At 39.8% G+C, this 14,957-nt stretch overlaps 1 protein-coding gene across 3 annotated transcripts in view; it reads left to right on the top strand.

Moving 5' to 3' along the window:
• The window catches only part of Pcsk5 (proprotein convertase subtilisin/kexin type 5), a 411,165-nt gene that overhangs the window by 262,564 nt on the left and 133,644 nt on the right, over positions 1-14,957 (top strand). For all 3 annotated transcript variants that reach the window (XM_076918285.1, XM_034512925.2, XM_034512945.2), the window contains exons 16-20: positions 3,296-3,489; positions 7,089-7,173; positions 11,398-11,495; positions 11,913-12,042; positions 12,761-12,876. In XM_076918285.1, the coding sequence (XP_076774400.1) occupies positions 3,296-3,489; positions 7,089-7,173; positions 11,398-11,495; positions 11,913-12,042; positions 12,761-12,876 (623 nt within the window). The remainder of the gene's footprint in view (positions 1-3,295; positions 3,490-7,088; positions 7,174-11,397; positions 11,496-11,912; positions 12,043-12,760; positions 12,877-14,957) is intronic.

Genomic DNA, 14,957 nt, shown 5'->3' with positions numbered 1-14,957 from the left:
TGCCAACTCCTCCACTTCTGCCATGTACAGTACAAGTTTCCAGTCTCATAGACCAGCTCCATCCATTACCTATAGCTTTCCTTCATAACTATTCCATAGTCCTGACATCTCTAGCATCCTAGGGTCTGCATTCAGCTTAGGCTTCACACAGGACCTCTCAGAGCCTCCTTGCAGGGAAGCTGATATTGCCTCATACTGATTGTCCCCAGTGCCTTTCTGGAACCTTGATGCAATTCTCCATGACATTGTAAAGCTTGCCAACCCCCCCCCCCCAAACAAAGCCAACACTGTGAACAATGCCATCAAGTTCTGCTGAGTTTGAAGCATAGTTAGACATACATTTCCCAGTTTCAGTGGCCTCTGTGCCCTGGCAGTTAAACACAGATAAAACAATATTGTTTTCAGTAGGGTATCATGTCCACAGCATCCTCAGTTCAGTGTGTCCTCTTTTGAATAGATTTTCATTTTCACAAATAAGAGTGGGGTCTTTTCCTAATGGCACCTTTCAGGTTGTTCCAGTAGGGAGTGTTTAAGGTCTCTCTTTAGGGACAGAGTTCTCTCAAATAAGTACACCTCAGTACTTAGTTACAATTTTAAACTCTCTTCCTCTGCCTCCTTAACCCAGGAAGTCTGCATCTTTTAGCTCTTTCAATGTCAGTCTGACTAAGAGTAGTAACCAGTAACTATATCACAGCATGGCCATTAGGGTGATTTACAATTTCCCCCACAAAACAGCAAAACCGTTTTAGGATTGAGCCTCATTTAAAAATTCAGTACATTGAGCACACAGTAATGTAACGACCCTCTAGCACAGGTCACCATAAAGTCCCTCAGAAACCTCAGGACCTGGCCTCCATTGCCTATTTTTTTGAGCCCATAGGGGGTGGCCCGTTATGTGCTCCTTGGAGTATTTCAATGCCTGAAGTTCTGAATGCTGAGGTTTTTCCATATTCCTCTTACTATGCTATGCACCACACCATCCGTCTCATTTCAGCCGATAACCCCACTCATAATACCAATTTTCTATATTAGTTGCTTTTCTCTGGCTGTGACAAAATGCTTGTCAAAAAACAAATTAGAGGTTTGTTTTGACTCAAATGCACACTGAAGGGATATGGTCCATCATGATGCTATAGGCACGGTGGTAAGAGCATAAGGCAGGTAGCCATGTTAAGTCAGCAGGCAGGACTGAAATCGGTGTGGGTGTTCAGCTTCCTTGGTCCTTTATTCTTTATATTCAGTCTGGAGCCCAAGTCCATGGCATGGTGCTGCTGACATTCAGGGTGGGTCTGCAAGTCAGTCTCTGGAGAATATCCTCATAGATATAACTGTAGGTGCATCTCGTAGGTGATTCCAAATCAGGTCAGGTTAATGCAAAATATGTGCCAAGTAACTGCAAATGCCTTCTCACTTGCAGAACCCTGATGAGGTGAGACCAACTATGCACTTAGCATGCATGTCTTCTGTAGTTCTTTTCCCAATTAGCAAGTAAAAATTATACATAATTATGGAATACCAAATGGTGTTGAGTGTTATACGTTGTAAGATGACTAGAACTGTTAAATGTCTATATTCTCAAACATGCTTATTATTTTTCTTCTAATGACAGCTTTAAAAAAAAAAAAAAGATTTATTTATTTTTTGTGATTACACTGTAGCTGTCTTCAGGCCCAGCAGAAGAGGGCATCAGGTCCCATTACAGATGGTTGTGAGCCACCATGTGGGTGCTGGGAATTGAACTCAGGACCTCTAGAAGAGCAGTCAGTAGTCTTAACTGCTGAGCCATCTCTCCAGCCCCATGAGAACATTTTAAATTGACTTTTTAAAGCAATTTTCAAGTGTATAACATGTTAACTCTAGCCACCATGACATACCATATGTGTGTTGAACTTAGTCTTCCTGTCTGAAGTTATGTGCCCATTAGTATTTGCCACTCTGGCTATGTTTACTCTTCCTGGACACGCCAGTGCCTGTGCCTGATGTATACTTTCTTCTCACATTCCCCAACATGCCAGACCACTCATGCTTGTCTCTGTTTCTTCTATTTTAGACACTGAGATAGAGCCTGTGCCTCTTAGTGCCAGGATTCAGGCTATCTATGCAGATATGTCCTGGTGGATTCAAGCTACAAGCTAGTGCTTACCCACACAAAGCCCATCCAACCAAGCTCATGTCCCTTCCAGACCAACCCACCTGCTCCATCCTCTTTCAGGCAAAACTGTGTTCTAGGAACAGTGCTCAGGCACCTAAGCAGACACAGCCAAGCCCACATCCCTGTGGAAATCCTTGTTAGAAGTCAGATGCCTCAAGCAGATAGGTTCTCAGCTGACTCCTTGATGATATTATCTATTTCACTAACCAAAATGCCTGCTATTTAATTGGTTCCCAAAGCTATATAAAAATAAATAAATAAATAAATAAATAAATAAATAAATAAATAAATAAATCTCTGACTCCAGTTATAGACAATTAAGGAAGTTGGCTTTTTTTTTTAAAGGAAAGTTTCAGCTGGGCCATGGTGACACACACATTTAATCCCAGTATTTAGGAAGCAGAGGCAGGTGGATCTCTGAGTTTGAGACCAGCCTGATCTGCAGAAAGAGTTTTAGGACAGCCAGGGTTACACAGAAAATCCCTGTCTTAAAAAAAAAAAAAACAAAAAAAAAACAAATAAGCAAAAAAAAAAAGGAAAGTTTCTTATGAGCAAAATTATGTGTGTGTATGCACATAGATATGATTTTGTATATACACCCATATGTATGTATGTATGTACATATATGATATGTATATGTGTACATAGATAGTAGATAGATGATAAAGATAGATGATAGATAGATAGATAGATAGATAGATAGATAGATAGCAACATACCACATCTACCCAGATGTGCATACAAGGTACATGACAAGCTACACACAGAAGTGGAAGGATCTCCTTATTTTAATGACCTTTTCCCTTAAAGTTATGGCCCCCATTCTTTTTCCTCAGATCAGAACTATAAGCCAGCTCTTGAGATAACAAATCCAGTTGTGATTCCTTTTATAGAGCTAGACCTTAACTAGAAGACTGTAGACAATGAAATACCTGCTTCCTAGATGCAGTGCTAACTGTGATGTTCCTCCATCTTCCTGCACAAGAGGAAGCTTTACAAGACAGATGTGGTCCCTTTGATTTGGTGTTGGCATCCCAGTTGAAAACTAACCTTAAGGCCACAGGCAGCTCTCAGCTTTTCTGTAAACATGCTGAGCTGTGAGTGCAGGTAAGTAACCATTTCTCTTATAATCCCACGATGCAGAATCTGTGTCTCCAGCTGCCCTCCTGGCCACTTCCATGCTGACAAGAAGAGGTGCCGGAAGTGCGCCCCCAACTGCGAGTCCTGCTTCGGCACCCATGGTGATCAATGCCTGTCCTGTAAATATGGATACTTCCTGAATGAAGAAACTAGCAGCTGTGTTACTCAGTGCCCTGATGGGTCATACCAGGATATCAGTGAGTTGTTTTAAAATGTTTTGGATTTTTTTAAAAAGATACAGGTTTTCATTTGAATAACTCCATGCATGAAATCTGGGTTTTGCTTAGTGTTAAACAGAACCTAGCCAACTCATTAAAGAGATACTTTAGAAGGATATTGTAGAAGTGCCTGTAACTACCTGTAGCAGAGGACCCTCACACTCCCTCCCCACACAATGATTTGCTATTAGATGCACAACATTGGGGATATCATTGCAGTTCTATTAAAGCAGAAGGATGAAACATCAAGTCAGCCAATGGAAGCAGAGACATCTAGAGGCATCTCGAACCATGCCTCAAGACAGTTACCCACTCAAAACAGATTGAAGTCCCCAGCACTGGCTTGTGATAGCTGGTGAGAGAGCTCAATGGTTAAGATTGTGGGTAAGAGGGTAAGGTCCTCCAGGAGACCTCAGTGACTTTCACAATAGCTCACAACCACCTGTAACTCTAATGTCATGAGATTCAGTACCCTTTTCCAGCCTCCAAGGATACCTGCATTCCAGGTATGTACTAACACAGATTTGAACGAAAGATGATAAAGCACCAAGATAGGAAGGAAGAAAGAAAGGAAGGAAAGAAGTAAGGGATGGAGGGAGGGATGGAGGAAGGGAAGGAAGAAAAAGAAAGAGAGAGAGGAGGAGGAAAGAAAGAAAACAAAGGAAGGAAGGAAGGAAGGAAGGAAGGAAGGAAGGACGGAAGGAAGGCAAAGAAAGAGAGAGGAGGAGGAGGAAAGAAAGAAAAGAAAAGAAAAAGAAAGAAAGAAAGAAAGAAAGAAAGAAAGAGAAAAAAAACAGTCCTTTTGTTGAGTTACAGATGAAAGAAAGTTAGACATGGCAATACAGATAGGTTTTGGAAAGAGGTGTTTGTTTCTTACAGCCAGAACATTATCACTTTATTAAACAACAATCCATACACCAATGTGTAACTTCTCAGAGACTGTCCCTTTCTGACATAATTAACAAATAGGAAAAACACAAGATCCTTGTCTTTGGTCAGACAGTGCTTCAGTATGGCCTTCCCAGACCTGTTGGTATCTTTGGCTTTGTTTCTGAGTTGTAGATGATTTGTCTCACACCACAGTCTATTCAAAACTGGGCATCTGTCTAAGTAGATCAGGCCCTTGTTCCACTTTGAGTAATGAATATAAATTCTGCTGAAGTTCTTATTTGCCTCAAAATTTGAAACACGACTTTCACCTTGATAGAAGAAAATATAGAAGGTAAGAGTCATAAGAGATCCGTGGAAATGTACAGCAAGTCTTAGGGAGCCTTGCATATACTAAGAGGGTGCTCCATTGCTGAGCACCCAACAGCCACTCCTCTTTAAAAAAGTGGGGAGCAGACACTTGAAAAGCTGCCCAGTCACTTCTTTCATTGTATAGCATCCGTTTAAGTGGTCAGTTTAACTACTGCCTTTGTTGCAGTTTCTCCCTCTAGTGAGCCCATTTGCATACAGCACAGTAATCAGGCTATGTAATGACAGTGGCCACTAATGATTACTGAGAACACATTCACAGTGGTTTATAGTTGACCTTTTCCCCTTGAAATAATCCTATTAACTTGCCAAGATAAGCTAATAGGTAGAATTCATTCTAATCTTCAGCCAAGAGTGTAGAGACACTGACCTGGCCCACTAGAAGATCTGAAATCAGAATGCAAATCTAGGGCCTGTGACTTCAGGTCTAAGGCCAGACCCTTAACGTGCTTAGCATACTCAAAGTCACATGGGAGCTACAGGGTAGCTGCTAGAACACTGTCATTTCTTACTGAAAAATGCAGAATACCCAGAAGGTCCATATAGGAATCCCTCTGCATGTAACCTTGATGAACATGCACACTTAAAGATCAAAGAAAGACAAAGCCTGTAAGCAATATTTCATTTGGTTGTGTGTGTGTGTGTGTGTGTGTGTGTGTGTGTGTGTGTTGTGTGTGTGTTATTATTACCTGCTTGTTGAAAATATTTAATGTCAATCAGGGGCTTCTACTCTGCCTTTGATCATTCAGTTTCTGGATAAGACATACAACATTTATATTTATAATAAGCCATAATCAGCACTAGAGCTGGGCAGATATTTACCCTCTATGGTGTTATGTCTATTTCCTTGACAATAGTCCCACAATATGACTTGTCATGTTTTGTCAGGGCTCCTCTTAATTCCAATTATCCAGTCCTTATCTCCATGATTTCAAGATTCTTACCCCATGGGGTCTTTGCTCTCTACCTTCCTCTCTCTCCCCATCATGGTTCTCCTAAAACTCCAAATCCTGCCTATCTCAAGTCTATCCAGCTATAGGATGTAGGCATCTTTATTCACCAATCAGACATAACTTGAGGGGCAAGGTCACATAGCATCACTTGGGTCTATGTATAGATAGTCTCATTCTTGGGGGCAACTAGGTATTGGGGTACCAGTATTTACCATTACAATGTATAACAAAAGACCAAACCTCAGTAATTTCCCTTTTTGTTCAATAAAAGGCTCTTTTCCCTCGGATATATATTGAATACAATTTTAACAATTAAGAAAACTATAAGGTATGATATACATTTATAATGTCCAATCTATTTATATTTGACAACTTAGATAAAGTATTTTATTATTTATCCTATCTAGGGAGTTCAGAGTTTTGTATCTAAGTCATTTTCTATCATAACTTGTATAGATCTTATAGCATTTTTTAAAATCCCAACAATTAATCTTAGTTTCAAGACTATCTAGTCTTTAACCCCATCAGAAACCTAGGAAGGAATAAATATTACTTGAGTATGCAGGAAGTAGAAAGCAAGTACTTTCCAAAACTATTGAAATGACAGAGGGTTTTTGCTGCCTGGACAGTCATCCACAAATTGTCTCTATAATATTGGAGCATCCATCTTCAGCCTTCTGAAATATGACAGACTTTTCTATGAAGCAGGAGTTATGAAAGACTTGCCTACCTTGTCATTACAAAGTTTGGCAGTCAACTTCCCTGCATCTTGTTTGTCCAGGTCAGCCAGTAATCAGTCTGCACCCTCTGGCATATCAGAGCAAGTTCTCAATTTCCAACAAAAATTTGACCAAGGTAAAGGGCCTTTGTTAACTATTATGCCAAATCACTACTTTTCATGATAAAGCCGTCATGTTTCAGTCTTTTTTGCAGTGTGGACATAGATTTGTTATTGCATAGGAAAATGTATGGTATATACACTCAAACTAATACACTTCTACAAAATAGAATGTTGTTGGAACACAATCATTTTTATATTCATTCCTTACCAATATTGTCCTTGCATCATGAGTGAGATTTCCTGTTTTAGAAGTTAGAAAACCATGCTTTGGAAAGAGAGTTGAAAGCAGTAAAAACTATAAACCTTACAATTAAGAGTTTCTGAGGTCTGTCTGCACTGTGCTGAACAGGAGCATGGTGCTTCCTGCTATAACGGTTCATGAAATCAAGTGCCTGGACTTTTCAATGCAGCTTTCCAGATGAACCTGTGAGCACCGCAGAGCACATTCATAAACACTGGAACATCTCCATTTTTTGTGGAATCCAGTTGACTGACATATGGCTGTGTTTCTTCTCTTTTCTTAACAGAGAAAAATGTTTGTGGGAAATGCAGCGAGAACTGTAAGGCATGCACTGGATTCCACAACTGCACAGAGTGCAAGGACGGGTTAAGGTAAGAGAATGAGATCCAGCAAGAGACACCGTCATCCGGGGAGATTTGCAGAGCAAATAGAAGGAAAGCATAAGAGTCAGCATGTAAACAAATAGCTCTCTTCCATCTGCCCTTGGTTTGACTCACACTGAAGCACTTCCCTGTTATTTCCATTATCTCTAAAATTAGATGTGGGGGCAAAAAATGAGATGCCATCTTGGCTAAGGAAGGATTATAATCCAAATAAATTCCCTATAAAGAAGATGATTCAATGAGTAGAGAGATGCTTCAGCAGTTTAAAAGCATAGACTGTTCTTGCAGAGGACCTGAGGATCAATCCCCAGCAACCATTTAGTGGCTCACAATTATCTGTAACACCAGGTCTAGGAGATCCAGTGCCCTCTTTTGACCTCCACAGATACGAGACATACATGTGCTACACAGACCTGCATGCAGGTGAAACATTCAAGCACACAAAATAAGTAAACTGACAATAAAATTAAAGTGATTTTTGAAAAGAAAGATGATAATTTAGATATAAAGATGACCATTTGAGAAGCATCATTTATACATTTTGATCCGCATTATGCTAGTCAAGAATGACTGGGTAGATAGTGCCTGTAAATGCTGTTTAATCTGCCTGATTAAATTCTCAATGGTGGAAAGTTATTCTCTTATCTTTATTATTTCTCTACACAAACTCAGCCATTTGCTTATCTTAAGTACTTCAGGTTCAGTTCCATTAGACTCTCTGCAGTATGCACATAGAGTTAACACCAGGAGATGTTTTTTTCCAGATTGATGACTGGCTCATTGCCAAAGCTGATACTTGGTAGACTGTAGGAGAGCAAGATGCAGCATGAATGTGGAGCCTCTTTCTTGAGGAAGAGGTCGATTGCTTCTATGCCGAGTCCACCACCCCATATGGGCAGGGCTCAAGTTCTACAGTACATTCCATTTAGGTAGTGATGGGATATTACATTCATTCCATCTTTCATCAAAAGTGAAATAGCATAATGTAGACAGTTCTTAGGCAGGTGTCCTTGACAGTCGTCAGTACTGGAATGGTATTCACACTTATCGATTACATGTGTCTTTGCTCTTTGTTTTCCTAAGTGCATTTAGTTACTTAAAACATTGCTTCTCAGTGCTTGATAATCTTGATAAATACAGGTCTGCCTAACTACCTGATTCTTCTTTTTAAATTTTATTTTATGTGTATGTATGTTTTTGCTGTATGTATATCTGTTTGCCATGTATGACCTGATGCCCATAGAGGTCAGAAAAGAACAGCAGATCCCCTGAGTCTGAGTTACAGATACTTGTGAGCTGCTGTGTGGGTGCTGGGAATCAAACCTGGCTCCTCTGAAAGAGCAGCCAGTATGTGTAACAGTAAGCCATCTCTCCTGTCTGCACTTAATTCATCCTAAAGGAACAGTGTAATGGTGAGGTGGAAGGCTGTTCCCTCTCTTTATTAACTGTGATAATGGCAAAGTGACTTAAATACTGTTGCCTTCCATTATTCTCATTACCAAATGCTGTGACTAACCCCTACTTTGATGAACTAGGATAACCTGATAACATTTAGTTATTATTCCATTTTATTTAGTTTAACATAGCATTTATGCATTACTTACATGTGGTACATAATTAGTCCATAAGAAATAAAAGACCACTGAGCTTATTTCTTTATTTCTTAGAGAACATTTTTATGGAACTGGTTAAACCAGAACACACAGCAGAAATATGGGAGCCATGCATGTAATTTTAAATGTGCCAGTAGCCACATTAAAAGTGGTAAAACACAACAAGGGATGTGACTTTAATAAAATGTTTTACTTAAAATATATCCAAAATATATTATTACAACATGTGGCCAACATAAAAGAAATTACTAGTGAATTACTTTAAATTCTTTATTATTTTATTAAGTCTTTGAAGTGTGGCATAATATGGTCTTAGCATATGTCTGAGACTTGACAATAATTTTTATGAGAAATATCTGTATTAAGAAGTTTTTAAATCTAATTGAGAGAGCAAATTTTATTAAGCCATTCTATTCCAAATGTGCTGAGAAGTTTGCCAACAACTGAATCTTATGAAGTTTTTTTTCAAACATAGTCATAAATTAATTAAAATTGAGTGACTATTTAAAATTTAATTTCTTCATAGTACTAACCTCATCTCAGGGTCTCAGTAGCCAAGTAGCTAGCACAGGCTTGACCTAGATGGTTTATGGAGGCAGTTCTGAGCTGGACTGGTGGGTCTCAGGACACCTATGTTTTGGAAGCAGCTGACAGCTTCAGAGTTCAGTGATTGTGCTCTGTGCCCACCCTCCATCAACTCCAGCACAGTGCAGCCTCTGTCTCCTGCTGAATGGAAGCCAACCTCAGAACGCCTGTCCTTTCTTAGAGAGCCAAGGCATCTTTTCTAAAACTGTGGTACATTTTTTTTCCAATGGTTTTTATTTCATCCCACAAAAGGATTCATTTGATGCACTGTGCTTTTCTCTAGAGCTGGAGGAAGGGAAGGAGATCTTTGTTGGCAGCAGGCCAGAAAGCTCTGAGACTGACACGTACTTTGGGGGGAGCTGTCCTTTGTCACATCGAGGCTCCTTCCTCGGTGCTTCTGAGCTAACTGTTTGACTTCAGAAGACCTGGACATTGTAAAATAGTGGCTATGAGCAAATACCCTTGCCTAAATACCTGAATGGAAATGATTTAAAACGCTAACAGGAGGCTTTGTGATTCTTTCCTTCAGCTACTTCATTTTTGTACTTTCCCAGTGTCTTGAATGAACAGAGGGTAAAGTAAATTTCAGTTTTCAAAATTAATATAACCCATATACAAAGCAGTCAACTAGGATATAAGTTGGATCAATAGAGACTATCAGAAAGTAGAAAGCATTTGACCATGTTCCAAACATATACATTCTCCAATAGAATTAGTTTGATAACAAGTTTGCACCCACTCTCTTTCAGTTGCTGTTCAGTAATATTTTATATGAAATAATACAAATTCTATGTGTATTTTTAAGTTTCAGAGTCATGCTGTAAACTTGGCATAGTCTCCTGTACCTGTAATCTTAGTACACAGCATATAGAGGTCAGAAGTTCATCCTCAGTTACATAGCTAGTGAGTTCAAGGCCAGTCTCAGAAACAAATAAATAAACAAATAAAAACTAAAGCGACTCGAAATGTCGTAGCTAACAGAAATGAGAAAGAATTTTTTTTTTACATTTTTTATTTTATATTTTAGAAACTCAGATATGGATCACAGTAGTAGCTAGAGAAACGGACATTTCAATAAATCACTTAATATTATAAAAATACCTCCAGAAAAAAAAACTAAAAAAAAAAAAATGATAGAGCAAAGAAAAGTCAAGATGTTTGCAAGGTTTCATTTTGCTTAATTATTCATTAGAATAGCTTAAGTAAATAAACTGGTAAAAAGTGTCAAAGAGGGCTGGAAAGAAGACTCTGTGCTTAAGACCACAGACTTCTTCTCTCCCTGGGGACCTGAGTTTTATCCCTAGCCCCCACATCAGATGGCTCACAACCACCTGATAAAAACAAATGTTTATCCAGGTGGTGTGACACACACCTTTAATCCCAGCACTCAGGAGACAGAGACTGGCAGATCTGTGAGCTCAAGGACAGCCCAGTCTACAAATAGAGTTCCAGGACAGCCAGGACTACACAGAAGAACCCTGTCTCAGAAAACAAAAACAACAAAAGTCACAAAGATATCATAAGATATTGTCAACCTTAGAATTGGCTCGTCGGAGTTTTTATTTTGTTTCATTTTTATGTTTGTTTTGTCTGCATGTATGTATATGTGCCATATGCATGTAATCCCCACAGAGACTAGAAGAGAGTATCAGACGCTCTGCAACTGGAGTAACAGTGGGCGCTGGGAACCCAAAACAGGTCCTCTGCAAGAATAGTGAGTGCTCTTAACCACTGAGCCACCTTCCTAGATGTTTGCCAAGACTTTTTAAAGGGATGTAGAGTAAGGTTGTAGAATGCTGGACGGTTTGACACATTCAAGAGAGAGGCTTGGCAGCACTTGTGAGTGCTGCAGGTGTTGTTACAAGTACCAAGAGAGGTATTTTCCTTGTCTTGCAGCTTTACCAAATCCCTGGTTTCTGAGGGGACCGTGTTTGTTACATATGGAGTCTGGGCATTCTTATCACTTTGTCATGGGGACAACAGTCTGCTTATAGCTTGTCCATGTTTCTCTCAGCCTTCAGGGATCCCGCTGTTCTGTCACCTGCGAGGATGGACAGTTCTTCAATGGTCACGATTGCCAGCCCTGCCATCGCTTCTGTGCTACCTGCGCTGGTACCTTCTCCCACTTCTCCCCCTTACATTCCCACTTGTGGTTGTTTTATTTGGCTGTAGCTGTGGTTCATGCAGCTTTCAGTACATTTCAAAGAAGAGTGTAGGGCCACATTTCACCTGATAATGGTGCAGCAATTCTCACAGAAAGCCAGTAATCATCAGTACCTGTGAGGAACTTAAATATTCTAGTAAGTATCCCCTTCTCAAAAGGACAGCCATTCTTGGTGAATAGATTCAGTTAAAAACACAAGAGTCCCCTCCCAGCCCCACTGAAGGAAACTAAGAAAGAAGACAAAGTTATGACTTAAGATGGCAGCAGATGGGTGCGGCTTTTGCTGACTGCTACAGAATCCCATATTTCAGCTTATCCTGAGGCTTTTCTTTCCTCCTGTTTCTTGCATGTGCTCTGTACTGAAGGGGCTGGAGCAGATGGATGTATTAACTGCACTGAGGGGTATGTCATGGAAGAGGGAAGATGTGTACAGAGCTGTAGTGTGAGCTACTACTTGGACCACTCTTCAGAGGGTGGATATAAATCCTGCAAGAGGTAAGTCCACCTGCTGTGACCCTAGCACTTGACATACGAGTTCCTTATGGACTGTCTTCCTAAATAATGAGAACACTGGTGGTTTTTTAATGAAAAAGTACAATTTGGTCTTTGTGTCTTTGGACACTGACCTGCAGAATTGGTACATGTTGGCTGATATTTTTAATGCCTCAAGACCATCTTAAAGTTTTGAGAGAGAGAGAGAGAGAGAGAGAGAGAGAGAGAGAGAGAGAGAGAGAGAGTGAGTGTAGGGGGTACCTGGGGACCAGAAGTCAACATCGAGTGTCTTTCTCAATTGTCCTTTCATTTTTTTGAGTCAGGATCAGTCACCAGTTTAGTTAGATGGCCAAGCACAAGCTCCCTTGATCCATCTTCCTTCCGGTGCTGGGAATATAGAAGCACAATACTACACCTGCCTTTTGACATGGGTGCTGGGATCTGAACATTACCAAATAAACCATCTCCCTAGTTCCCCTTCACAAATACCTTAGAGCTTTTAAAATAGTATTTCTGCTTCCAGGACACACTTTGTCCCCTTTGGCATCAGTGTCTACTTGCCATGTTTTTTCCTAATGGTCTCAAATCTAACAGCTAGTGTAAGAAAAGACTTTTTGTCATCTTCAAAGGAAGAACTAATTTGAAGATATTAAGAGATTAATAGTAAATATCCCCCATGCAAATGGATAGGAGATTCAATAATTATGTGTTTCACCTATAGATGTGATAACAGCTGTTTGACATGCAATGGCCCAGGATTCAAGAACTGTTCCAGCTGCCCCAGTGGGTATCTTTTAGACTTAGGAATGTGTCAGATGGGAGCCATCTGCAAGGATGGTGAGTACAGCTACATGATCTGCTCTGTGATCTTTGGACGTTACAGACTAACATATTTCCATTTTAATAAAGAGACTAGCAAGCATGTATTTAGCAGAATATGCTCAGTATCTTGTGGACAGTCACTGACCTTGATTTACATCCTTCATGAGTCATGTTGCTTTGTATTATTTTGTTATCTACCTGGGTACCACCATTTTGTTTCTTTTTCTTTTTTTTTTTTTCCTTTTTTTTTTTTTAATGATGGGAAGAAATAAATCACCTGCAGTCCGAAGATGGTTCCAGTTAGTTGTTTTAATTAATAAACCTTATTTTTTTTGAACAGCTATCTCTTCATAGAAAACTGCGCATATACTCCAAGAGCACACACATGCACAGCCTTCTCCACTAGCAACAGCCCACACTACAGCATCATATCTGCTACACTCGTGAACCCACAATGACACGTCACCATCCAAGTCCATAGCTTACCTTACCATATGTTTTGGCACTGAAAATTTACTGTCTTTGAGTAACTGTACATGACATGTGTGTATGATTATCTTATCACTCAAGATGGTTTCTATCCCCTAAAAGTCCCCTGTGTTCTCCCATCCATCACTCTGCCTCTCCCAGTTCCTGGACTCTCTGAATTTCTTTTTTTTTTTTTCTGTCTCCATGGAGTGTTTCTTTGCAAAATATCTAATATTTATGATCATATAGTATATAGTCTTTTCTGGTTGGTTGGCTTTTTAATTGTTTTTCCCATTTTTTTTTTTGGTCATACAGACTTTGTCCAGATTTTTTGATGCCTCATACATAGAACCTTATGCCTTCCCTTGAACACTTAGCATTTTGCATAAACCCCTTCCTAAATCCTATGTTTTGAAACTTCCTCTTAATGATACCATAGTATTTAATCATGTAAATATCCTCTAGTACTTGTCACTCTCTGGTTATTTGGATTTTTTTTTATCATTTTAGTACTTGAATCCTAACCCAATAGTATCAGAGTGTTTCGCAGAGCACATAAGGCTAGGAATTAATTTTTCAATATTTCAGCAGGAAAAAAAAAACAAGATGTGGTGATAAAAAGTGACAGATCTAACCTATAACATAAGACTTCCCAGTGTTGGGCCAGTCTGCTTTTCTTGCCACTAATGGTTTTTATTCAAATTCTAGGACTTACCCTGTCCCCAAAGATTCTGACTGGGTATAGTATGACACAGAAACTTTTAGAAAGTTTTAAGTGCCCCTAATTTGCAGTGCAGGTTAAGGAACTTCCTCTACCAGCTTGGCAAATGCCAGGGTCACTCATGTCTCTGAAGTCACTGCCTCCACCTGTAATTCAGCACATCTCAGTTATTCGAATGCCAACATTAGTTATTGATTTTCCACGTAATCCGTACTGAGGAGACTCTATCTTTGTACCTGAACTTTCCATACAAAGTATATCTCAATAGAGATATTTAAACTATCATCCAATGCTGACTGCATTTGGAACAGTCTTGGTGTCAAGGCTATAGCCCTAGGGAAAGGCAGAACATGAAGTTAGGAGTCTGTTTGCTGTATTCAGATCTCCACTCCACATAAACTAAAGAAGATACTACTGATGCTGTATGGTTATTCCACAGCTCAGTATTAGGAACCTCAAAAGGACATGACAGGAAGGGAGCCAATGAGAACACTGATACATGCTCATTTGTAGTCTTAGTTCCTTGAAGTGTCTGGGTAGCTCGTCTTCATCATGTTTCAGAACAGGTAGTGTAGCAGAGTCGGCTGGGCCTACCCCTCCCTGTGCTTTTAGACCAGCCAGGGCTCTCTGGAGTGAGGAGCCTGCAGTGGAGACATAGGACCTTTTAATTATCAGCTGTCAGTTAGCAGCACATGCCTTTTATATCAGAATACAACCAGAACTTTTTTTTTTTAAGTCTGTACACAGATTACTAAGGAAGATCAAAGTGATTGACAGTCACAGGATATCTCCCTTGAAGTTTTCATGTCTAGCATTTGGTATTGGGCACATAACATTAATGAAGCCCTAACCCACCTTGCTAAGCCATACTGATCATGAGCTAAGTTGTACCAAGTGGCAATTTGGT

The sequence above is a fragment of the Arvicanthis niloticus genome, chromosome 1 (assembly GCF_011762505.2).
Source record: "Arvicanthis niloticus isolate mArvNil1 chromosome 1, mArvNil1.pat.X, whole genome shotgun sequence".
Lineage (NCBI taxonomy): Eukaryota > Metazoa > Chordata > Mammalia > Rodentia > Muridae > Arvicanthis > Arvicanthis niloticus.
Note: the sequence above shows the minus strand (reverse complement) of the source record. Positions and strands in the feature narration are given on the sequence as shown.